We start from the raw sequence: 12,010 nt of genomic DNA, 5'->3' as shown, positions 1-12,010 counted from the left end.
GCACCATGGTGCAAATATTGACACACAGCCCAGAATCCCCCATAAATAGACTCATTGCCCTGGATTCCCTGCTGTTGACATACTGCCCATGTCTGCAGAAATATTGACACACTCCCCAGGATTCCTCGAAAATATTGAAATGTTAGAAATTCAGACAATCTTCCCAGGGTGTCCAGGAATATTGATATTGATGTTTTGCCCAAGTTCCCTAGAAACGTTGACAGTCTGCCCAGGATTCTATGAATTAGAGTCATAGTGCTATACAGCACAGAAACAGCCCCTTCAACCCACTATGTCCATGCTGACAATTCAGACCTCTACATTAATCTGCAAAAATATTGACAGATTCCACAGAATCCCTGCAAATATCGATGCCCCATGATATCCCAGAAGTGCTTGAGGGGCCAAATCATGGGGGCATAGATATGGTCAACGTGCACAGTCTTTTTTCCAGGGTTGGGGAATCGAGAACCAAGGGGTATAGGTTTAAAGTGAGAGGAGAGAGATTTAATAGGAACCCGAGGGGCAACTTTTTCACCCAGAGGGTGGTCAGGATATAGAATGAGCGGCCAGAGGAAGTGGTTGAGGCAGGTACATTAACAACATTTAAAAGGTACTTGGACAGGTACATGAATAGGAAAGGTTTAGAGGGATATGAGCAAAACAATGGCCAAATGGGACTCGCTTAGATGGGAATCTTGGTCAGCATGGAGCGGTTGAGCTGAAGGACCTGTAAGTCTCTATGACTCCATGCTTATACACTGCCCGGTATCCCCTGGTTATACAGATACTTTAAAATATTGACACATTGTCCAGGATGCCTGGAAATATTGACAGAATGACCAGGATCTGTAGAAATATTGGCATTCTGCTCAGTGTCCTCCAGTAAAAATCAGGAGACATCCTGAGACTATCAGAACCCTCAAAGGAACATTTGTACTGAGACCATATCAGTGGCCCAGTTTAGCACAGATCCCTCACTGCAAATATGCTTCTTCAGTAACCTACAGTAACTGAAAGAGCTGGTCAAAAATGTGGGAGAAAAACTCAGAATAAAACATCGATGCAGAATGGTGTTCTGTAGACAGGTACAATCTGCCTTTGCACAACTCCATGGTTCCTGCACAGATTCCTGAATTCACAGCGGTCTCTCAGGAAACTTGCAGATTATGCACCATAATTACCATCTGACAGCTTTCATAGGATGTAATGAACTTTCATTTCACACCTGAATTCGCGGAGCCAGTTTGGAAGCAGTGTTCAGCAGACGGCACCAGGATACCTGATTATTTTCTGATGCACTAAACCCCGATTTAGCTCTGTAAACCAATGGAATTGTGTATCTGTGGCACAGGCTGTTGTGCTTGGCTTATAACAAAGCACTCTTGTGGTTTGAGGATAAGCTTCTACCATATCTGAGCAAAGCAAAATAGTCTTTTAAAAAAAAATCCCATCCTGCATAATAAAATGGAGGAAATATTTCCCCGGATGCCAATGAATAGGAGATATAAAATTACCAAAAATAATTAAGCTTACATTTTAAAGCCCGCACTTCTAATTTGTTGCTCTGTCTCTTATTCTCAGAGTCCTGCTAAAGTTCACGCTTGGGTCACCAGCAGGAATTGAATTTAAAATTAAGTCTTTCTTTCCAATATCTTGCGACGGTTCAGTGTTCCCCAGATCGTCATGGGGAGCTCTTGTTGCCATGACTGCACTTCCAATTGTCCTGTAGTATGCTGTCACCCTGGGACTCATTAAGATCTCTTTGTAAGCTCGGAGTGAGCTGGCTCACTAGGAGTTGAGACAGGCAGAGTGTCATTATGACTGGCTATAGATTCAATAGAATGTACAACTTGACCATGGCATTAGAAAAAAAAGGTTAATCATTCCATTCAAACCCACTGTCTTCAGTGCCTAACTTGGATCCTTGTTAATGGACTCCCTAATTTATAATTGATGAAACTCTGGAGAGGAGAAAAATCTGACGCTTCTCTCTGGCTTCTGGCTCTTCCTGAGTAAACCCTCAATTTTATTATCCAGTTGAGACCCTCAAGGAGAGAAGCAGTGGCAATGGGTCACACGCCTGTTACATTTAGTCTCTGTCTTAACCAGTAACATTGGGAAAAAGGTGTGGGTTCAAACGCATAAATGACACTGACATATGTATGTAGTTCTGCTTTGTCAGTGGTACTATCTTTTGAAAGACCTGTTGAACCAAGATCCCATGAATGTTAATCATTCCAAGGAATTGTTTGAAGATCAGAGAAGTCTCTTGTTCCAGCCAAATTCCTTATTTTACAGATAACCGGAGATTCCCAAAAACAGTAGAGGCACCAAGGCAACTGGGTCTCCACCGTTACTTTAGTGGCATTTTCAAGGCCTTTGTATCCCAAGATTTTATTACGTTATTGGAGCTGTTCTATGGGTTGTAATGTGTGAAAGACAATGTACAGTCGTGATTTGCAGAGCGCTGAGTCCTGTGTGCAGCATAGATGATCTAAAATACACTGTGTCTGTTCTGGAACAAAGTGTGCTTGCTCTAGTGTACAGCGTTCATGGTTCACTTTATTTGTTATGTGATGGAGTCCATAGTGTGTATGTTTGACTATGGTGAGTGTAATTTAAGGAATAGTTTCCATTTAGTTGTGTACAAAAACTCATTACTACAGGGTTCTATTTGCACTCAGCATGGCTAAGGATACAGGAAATTTGATTTAAAGTGTGCTAAGTACAGGGCAATGAATACTACACTTGATTCAATATGCACTGTGTGGTCTGGTTTAATATGCACTGCATGGTCTGTCTTTGTTTATCTGTGTCTGTGTTTCTCGGTCTGAGTTGGCTTTATAAGGCATTGGTCAGACGGCATTTGGAATATTGTGAGCAATTTTGGGTCCCATATCTAAGGAAGGACGTGCAGGCCCTGGAGACAGTCCAGAGGAGCTTCACAAGAATGATCCCAGGAATGAAAAGCTTAACACATGATGTCTCTGGGCCTGTACTCGATGGAGTTCAGAAGGATGAGGGGGGAGCTCATTGAAATCTACCTGATACTGAAAGGCCTGGATAGAGTGGATGTGGGCACAGCCTCAGAATAAAGGGATGTCCCTTTAAAACTGAGATAAGGAGGAATTTCTTCAGCCAGAGGGTGGTGAATCTGTGGAATTGGTTGTCACGGAGAGCTGTAGAGGCCAAGTCATTGGGTGTACTTAAGGCAGAGATTGATAGGTTCTTGATTGGTCAGGGGATTAAGGGTTACGGGGAGCAGGCAGGAGAATGGGGTTAAACAAATCAGCCAATAATTAAATGGCACAGCAGACTTGATGGGCCATGCCCAGCTGTCCTTGTACTTTTTGCTGGTAGAGGAGGTTGTATACCTGTGTTAGCATTTTGTATATAGCGCACACTACAGCCACCAATTGCCGGCGTTGGAGGGAATGACTGTTCAAGGTGATGGATGAGGTGCCAATCACTGTTCTGGATGGTGTTGAGGTTCTTGAATATTGCAACTACACCTAAACAGGCAAGCGGAGAACATTTCATTGTTGTAGATAGTGGAAAGGCTTTGGGGGTGCAGGGGAGTGGGGTGGGGCTGGTGGGGGTGAGTCATGTGCAACAGGATACCCAGCCAATGACTTGCTCTTGTAGTCACAGTATTTGTTTGGCTGCTTCAGTTGAGTTTCTGGACTGTGCTGATCCTCAGGATGTTGTTGAGGGGGACTCAACAATGTTAACATCGTTGAATATCAAGGATAGCTGGTTAGATTCTCTCTTGTTGAACTTGGTCATTGTGGTAATTTTGTCGCACAAATGTTTTTTGCTATTTCTCATCCCATGCCTGTATATTGTCTAGTTTTGCACACCAGCTTTGCTATGCATGTGTAAGGTCCAGTATGCACTATGATAGTTTAATATGTACTGTATCTGTCCCAGTGTAAACTGTACTGGTTTAATATGCCCTGTATAGTGCAGTATACGGTGTGCTAATATAAGATGCATTGTGCATGTTCCAGTATACAGTATGTTGTGCTATTTAACTTTGCATGTTCATGGTCCAGTATAAACTCTGCTATTGAAATATTGCACTTCATGCTCCAATATACAATATACTCATTCAAAATGCATTATGCATGGTCTAGTATGCATTGTCCTGGTGGTGTAATATACACTGTGCATGGTTCAGTATATTGTGCATTTGATTTAACATCCAGTAAATGGTAGAAAATATAATGAACTTGGTTTAATATGTACAACTTGCTTTAGCATACTGTGTGCCATGCACTGTGGAGCTTTCAGTATGCAATGTCTTTGGTCTAAAATACACTGCAAGATCTAGTATACAGTATCCTAATTTAACATGTGCTGTACATAGTCCATTATACAAAGGGCTGTTTAATATTTTGAGCATGCTCCACTATATGATGTGCTTGGTTTAGTATACACTGTGTGGTCTGGTATATATTGTTGTGGTTTACTGCATCCTGCATGGTTTGGTATACAGTATGCTTAATTAGTATGCACTGCATAGTCCAATATAAAGTGTGCTTGGCTTAGTAAGTAATGTATAGTGCAGAATACATTGTACTAGTTTAATATGTACTATGTAGAAACTAGTATACATTGTACATGGTTTAATATGCACCTTAGTGCCGGTTTAAATATATTACATGGGCCAATATAAAATGTACTGGATTAATTTGCACTGCATAGTCCAGTATATAGTGTGCTTGGTTTAATATGGACTGTATGGGCCAGTATATAGAGTACTAGTTTACTATGCACTGCATTGTCTGGCATACACATTAGAAGACAGAATGTACCGTATGGCCCAGTATACAGAGGTTTAAAATGCATTTTATAGAGTGGAACTGGATTAATATCCACTGAATGGTCCAGTATAATGTGTGCTTGGATTAATATGTACTGTGTATGGGACAATATGCAGTGGACTGGATTAAATTGTGCTACATAGTCCAGTATATGGTGTACTAGTTTAACATGTATTGCATAATTCAGTGTGCAGAGTATTTGTTTAATATCCACTATGTGTAGTCTAGTATAGAGTGTGCTTTGTTTACTATACACTGTGCATATCCAGTATGCATTTTACTGGTTTAATATACATGGTGCATATTCCTGTATACAATGCAGTGGTGTAATATATATACTGTGCATAGTTCAGTATACAGGGAATTTGGATTAAAATGCATTGTGCATAGTCTAGTTTGTTTTAAAATGTACTGTGTGGTGCAGTGTATAGTGGGCTGATTTAATATGCACTGTGCATGATCTGGAATACGGTGCCTGGTTTCATATGCACTGTGCATGGTCCAGTGCATATTAAACCAGGAATTGGGCTGGTTTAATATGCTGCACGTGGTGTAGCATAAAATGGGCTGGTTTAATACGGACTCTGCTTGGTCCAGTATACAATGCATTCTCTCAAGGATCCTTTGACCATGGTCTGGTGAAAGATGGTGTTACTAAGTTTACTCCATCAATGGGACTGGAAAGAATATTGAGAATTAATTGCAAGCAACAATCACTGTTCTTTGTATCCCTGCTGTGCTTCTGACCCACACTGTTTCCCGCTAAACCTGGCTCCATTTAAAATTCCCACCCTTGCCTTCAATACGCATTGTGCTTGCATCGCTCCCTGGCTCCTTATTCTCTTCCACCTCTATAATGCTCCAGGATTATGAAAGAATGGTGGCAAACGGGTGGTTAATAGTTAGCATGGACTTGGTGGGCTGAAGGGCCTGTTTCTCTCATTCACTCTCTGACTCCTCTTCTCCTGTCCCAGCCTCCCGATCATCCCAGAATAAAATAATCCACCATTAAAGACCGTGCTTCAACTACCCGTGGATTTCCTTCCCTTTGCCCCTTTAATGGACTCCTACAAAGCGTTAATAATAAACTGCTGCAAAAAGCTAATTTTCATGGCATTGTGTATGTATGTCCATAGCAACAATAAATTTGAACTTGAACCTTGAATCTGTAAACCTGGCCTCTTTAACAAAGCTTTTGGGATCCATCAATTTTTATTTGCTCACCCCCCATGAGACATTTTTGCTACCATTAAAATGGTTTTAAATTTTAAAAACTGCAGATGCCAGAAATCCGAAATAAAACCAGAAAATGCTGAAAACACTCAACAGGTCGGGCAGCATCTGTGGAAAGAGAAACTGTTCTAAGGGTCCAGCACATAAAACCTTAACAGCTTCTCCTTCCACGGATGCTGCCTGACCTGTTGAGTGTTTTCAGCATTTGCTGTTTTTATTTCAGATTTCTGACATCTGTGTTTACAACATTATACGGATTTATTTCACAGTTTTAAATTAAAAGACCTTTCGGTGTTGTAGCTCCGGGGGTGGTTTACTGGAGGCGCTGTTACCAGCCCAAACGTTGGTGGGGGGAGGACGGAGAGCACCAGGCATTTAAAGTGTGGGTGTTCCTTCTAACGAAAACACATCACTTGTAAATCTGTGTCTGTTTTTCTTAAAAATCCCAACCTACGTATGAAGCCAGATGTTCCTCTATTAAGCCCTCAGCGTTGGCTACAGTGCTAATTAAGCGCTGACACTTGCCTGTGGCAATACAAACACTCGGTGCCTACTAAACAGACCGGGCGGGTGGGAGTGAGGAGCCTCCTTTGGGAAGAGCTGACCCCGGCTGCTTCATGCAGGGTTAGGGGAACAGCACTCGGCAAGGGGCCAAGCTTGCCACTACATTGCTAATCCCAAGCAGAGGCAAGTGCCGGGCTGTCACGGGAGATAAAAGGGGAGTGTGAATCACACCAGAGTCTGCGATTAAAAGCCACATCCAGAGAGACCTCGGCGCTGCGAAGTCTGCTTGGTGCAGTTGCAGAGACGGGGAGCTATGATCGGACTCAACAGCGTGCACACAAGCGGGAGCCTGCAGCTCCGGTCAGCGGGGGCTCGTTACAACCGGGATTACTATGGGGCAGACACCTTTCGGTACCGACCCCCACAACGCTCCAAGTCACTGGGGCCGCAGGGAATGGCGAAACTCCACGGCAAACCGAAGGTAAACAGGGAGTGCAGGAAGATTTAGAGGCATTTGCACCGAGCTGCGTGTCTCTGTGTTTTGCAAATGTCAATAGGTCTGCTGTTGGCAAGGATTGGGGAAGATAGCTAAATCTATCCACCTTGCCTGTACAAGCGTGATGCGAATCATTCATCTCTTCGCGTAAATAATTAGAATTCTCCCGCTGCAAAATTGGGTTGACCGTCCGATTTTCAGCTGAAACCCGGCGCGCCTTCCGCCTGTTCCCTTGCGCCAGCTGGTTGGAGAGGCGCAGAGAGAAAATTCCCGGGGAGGGGGTGGGATGCGATGGATTTTGCCCCAGGAAAGACCCGAGGGGAGGGGGGAAGGGGAATCAGTTTTGGTTTGGTGCATTGCAGCATTTATTCGGAAGGGCAGGGGCTGTAGAATCCGCATCTGGGAGCAGTCACCAAGGTGGGATAGGACAGCCCCCCTTTCCTCCCCCCCATTGCAATTCCCAGCGCGTAAACTGAATGTTATTTTTATTCCCCCGAGTCCCAGGAAGCTGCAGCCAAGGCTTGCGGGACTGAAGCGAGTGAGCCTTTGACACAGTGTTATCACCAATCTGGGGTTGAAAGGTGGTACAGTATTAACCAGAGCTCTGGGTCGAACCACACTGCATTCATGTTAAACACAGAGCAGCCGAGAAACGCTGTTGACTGTGGTACTGGTGAATGGACTCAATTTATGTTGTGACGTGAAAAACCTAAGCGATGGCTCTCTCTCTCTCCCCAACACAGCGGAATGATAACGGTGTGTGTGACACACGGTGTGACTGAGGTGCAGACGAGGAGGCAGTCACTGTGAATTACGAATCCACCTTGGGCTGGTTGGATTGTGCGATTCCGCCACTGATTTTGCGGCAGAATATTCCAAGCGTTACCCTCCTATAAACGCCAAGCTGCCTTGGTACAGTGATTGCCATTAAACTTGCCTCTGAAAGTTTAGTATGAATTGTTCTAATAATCTGTTAATTGCCAGTCAGAAATTAAGTGTGAAGTTCCATACATTAAACAAAAAAACTGCTGGACGAACTCGGTGGGGCAGCTTCTGTGGAGGGAAATGGACAGTTGGTGTTTCAGATGGAGACCCTTCTTGTGTTCCCGTGCCTTCAGACCGTGAATGGTTGTAGATTTAAAATATGTAGTTAATTATGTTTTTGTTTTATTATTAAATCCCTTTCTTTCTTCTTTTCCCTTTTTGTTCCTGGTTTGATATACAACTCATGCGCTCAGTTCCCATTCGGACGACCTGACTGAAATATATAAAATTATGAGGGGCATCAATGGGAAGAAACTTTTCCCCATAACAGAGGTGTCAGAAACTAGAGTACGTAGGTTTAGGGTGAGGGGGAAGAGGGAATCTGAGGAAGAATTTTTTCCACCCAGAGGGTATTTGGAATGGGAGATGGTGGTTAGGTACTCTCACAACGTTTAAGTATCTAGTCAAGCACTCGCATTGCAAGGGTATAGAAGGCTACATACCAAGTGCTGGTAAATGGGATTAGTGTGGATGAGTCATTGATGGCCGACATGAACATGATGGGCCAAAGGGCCTGTTTCCATGCTGTAGGACTCTCTGACGTTTCTCACTCTGTTCTTTGGAGTGTTTTTTGATAACTGTGCAGATTAGAGGTCCTCCACAGATCCCGACAGCGTTCTGTTCCTGAGAACTCTTCGTAACCCAAACAATTTGTAAATCAGAAATGCAGCCACCCGGCAATATATTTAACTAAAAGCACAGGCAAACCAAGGGCAACGTGCTGTTCAACCAGGGTGTTTAACTCAACCGTTCAGGTTTCTCTGCAAGATGCAATGATGTTGTTGTTGCTGCAGGAAAACTATTATCCATATTTGGGAATGTCTGTGCTCTGCACGGACCAAAGGACTGGTTTGCTTTACTCATGCTCTATAAAGATTGAACGTGTATTGTGATCCCAACCTTGCATCAAAGCTTCAAACCAAGTTCCCGCACAGCAGGAGATGCCTGCAGCCCCACAGCAGCTGGCAAACCCATCCAACTGGTCTTCCAAACACTCGAACATATGTACAGGTGGCACATAAATTGGGTGTTTGTAACCCAGGGAGGACCTGTTGGTGCACAGCGAGCCGTGTGTATGCTGTGGTTTTGTGAATCAGCACAGTGTGGTTTACAGATCTTCAATGCTCGCATTTTTATTTGTCAGTCCTACTTTCCTTGTTAAGAACTCCTCGGGAGGAGTTCAGTTTCTTTCAGTGAAGCAAGGGGATAATGAGAGAGCAGGAGGAGTCTCTAACCAAGGTTGTTCCAATTACTTCACCTGTGTAACAGACAAGAAAATACACTCAAACTCTGGCTCACCGGGACCTACTTCCTGTGCTTCCTTTAAACTTAACGACTTCACTGGAAAATTTATAATGATATTGTATGACATACAAAAGAAGTCAATTAAAAGTGTGCTGGGATATTAACAGGAAAAACATCCAATAGCCAAAAAAATCTACTGGTCCAACACCACCAAGGTGCCAAGAGTGCAAGATTATTGAAGTTTTGCTGTGGGGTGTTGGTGGGCTAATGTTGAAATGGAGATTAGCATGGATTATTTATATGGCTTTAAAGACTAGTGGTGCTGTGATCTATTCCTCTGTTGAAAGATTGAGACTGTTCAAACTCCAGGCTACAACTGAACGACAGCGTGGCCAATGCATACCTTGCAGTGACAGGTTAAAATGAAGCCCTGATCCCATGGAGATTGTCCTTGGTAACATTCTCAATCAGGAAGAGATGTATCAGTCACTCTGTAACTGGGACGTGACTGGTTTCTTGCCTGCACATTGAATGAAGCATTGTTCATGTGATGGCATGAAATAAACCAGATAATCTTAAAAACATTCAGCAGGTCAGGCAATATCTGTGGAAGGAGAAAGAGAGCAAATGTTTCAGGTCAGAGACCCTTCAGCATTGGTGGTTAGTTCGACTGGTTAGTCTTCAGTGGCACAGACCATTGAACTTGAGACAATCCCATCTTAATAGGTGGGGATTTAAGTTCAAGTAAATACATATTCTGGAATTTCTACCTGATAATGACTGTTGTAAAATCCCTTCTGATCTGCTAAAGAAAACCTCCCATTCTAACCCAGTTTGGCCTGTGTTTCAGCAGACCCAGTACTGCAGTCTTTATTATTCAGAATGAACAACAGATGACACAGGCATTGGCAGAACATCTACATCATATGAACAAATAAAAGAAGACAAAATCTGCAATGATCTTCATCATGGCAACTCACCTTTTGAGTCATACAGCAAGGAAACAGGCCCTTCAGCCCAACTCCTCCATGCCAACCAAGATGCCCATCCAAGCTAGTCCCATTTGCCCAGAGGCTGATAACCTCTAAACCTTTCCTATCCATGTACCTATCCAAGTGTCTTAAATTGTACAGAGGGCTATGGAAATGTGGATCTGTGAATCATTTCATGTATTAGATCAATAGAATTGTGGAAGCCAAAGATATTGCCCGGTACTACCCAAGAGTACACCTAGCCTCACATAAGGGTAAAGGTTCTTGCACTGCCTGCTATCCTGGCAGTCTGGCCCTTATTTAGATCACAGTCTCAGAAGGACAGTCCACAGCCCAACTCTGTCTCCAAGTCTTCTGTGGGGCCTGGTTCCACAAACCAAAAATAAGACTGTGCCCAATTGTCCACCAAATGACTGCACATGGTTTAACATTGGGCACCGGTGAGCTCGAAGGGGATCTCAGCCACTGATGTCACTGGAGGTTGAATATGCGGTTGTTATTCCATGAATTATTTTTTGTTGAGGGACTTGCAGAAACTACTTAAAGAAATCTATTTTAGTCTAAGTAAACATTATACCTTGGTAATGGAGAAGGACAGAGTATCCCTTCAAACATCACACTTCTCCCTGTTATAGCTTGCAGTCGTGTAAACATATATCTGAGGATTATGTTGTTTTAATTTTTCCTTTGGCTTGTCAATAATAAGAAAAATGTCATTTATCCCATTAGGATTATCCAATATCGAGCTTGCTCAAATTCAATAAGTGAAACTTTTGACTCGCTCAATAACAAAAAAATCCAATTGATTTGATCAAACCTCCAACAAATTTAGCAAGTAAAATCCAGTTCACTCAAAATATTCACCTCAATCAATTGTCCAGCTCCCTCCCCCAAATCTCCCTCAATCGCTCATCCAGTTCACTCGTTCAGATCTCCAACTCTGCCAGCCATTCAACTCAGTCAATCAGGAGGCAGCACATTGGTGCAACTAGTAGACCCGCTGTCTCACAGCTCCTGTGACCCGGGTTCAGTCCTGGCCTCCAGTGCTGTCTGTGTGAAGTTTCCAAGTTCTTCCACGTGGGTTTATTGCAAGTGCTCTGGTTTCCTCCCACATCCCAAAGACGGGTGGGTTAGTGGATTAATTGGCCGCTGTAAATTGTTCCTAATGTGTAGGTGAGCAGTGGAATCTGTGGGGAGTTGATGGGAATGTGGGGAGGAGAAAATGGGATTAGTGTAAATGGGTACTTGGTGGGTGACTGGAGACTTAGTGGGCCAAGGACTTGCTGCTGTGCTCATCCAATCACTCATACAGCTGCACCTGCCAAAACTCAAACTCAACCAATTGAGCTAGACATTTCAGCAAGGCAGCTGTCCACCTCCTCTTTCTCTACTGCCCTGATAAACATTATCTGCAACATTTAGCACATTCAAGCAGAATTAAGTTTACTAGCAAATTTCCTTTGTGCTTCTTGTAACAATTGGCAGTGGAAAAGTCATTCAGAAAGCTGTGGAAAGTTCAGTAGCACTTTGCGAGGCATTCGCTGCCTTGTGTACAGAATGACGTCACAAAAGAAACGTGGACTGAATCTGCTGGGAATGCATCAATAGTATTTGCAAAGTCATTTAAAGGGACATTATCCTTTGGGTAGAGGGATTGGTATTGGTTT

General features: G+C 43.3%; 1 protein-coding gene across 2 annotated transcripts in view; it reads left to right on the top strand.

Moving 5' to 3' along the window:
- The window catches only part of LOC127584624 (PH and SEC7 domain-containing protein 1-like), a 106,327-nt gene that overhangs the window by 57,768 nt on the left and 36,549 nt on the right, over nucleotides 1-12,010 (top strand). Inside the window, exon 1 of one of the 2 annotated variants that reach the window (XM_052041441.1) lies at nucleotides 6,804-7,047. The exons of the other annotated variant lie outside the window; for it this stretch is intronic. Coding sequence (XP_051897401.1) covers nucleotides 6,880-7,047 — 168 coding nt within the window. The 5' untranslated portion in view covers nucleotides 6,804-6,879. Of the gene's footprint in view, nucleotides 1-6,803; nucleotides 7,048-12,010 lie in introns of those variants that run through there. 2 annotated transcript variants of the gene reach the window in all.

This window comes from Pristis pectinata, chromosome 30, assembly GCF_009764475.1.
Source record: "Pristis pectinata isolate sPriPec2 chromosome 30, sPriPec2.1.pri, whole genome shotgun sequence".
NCBI classification, from domain to species: Eukaryota; Metazoa; Chordata; class Chondrichthyes; order Rhinopristiformes; family Pristidae; genus Pristis; species Pristis pectinata.
This window is presented reverse-complemented; position numbering and strand designations above follow the sequence as displayed.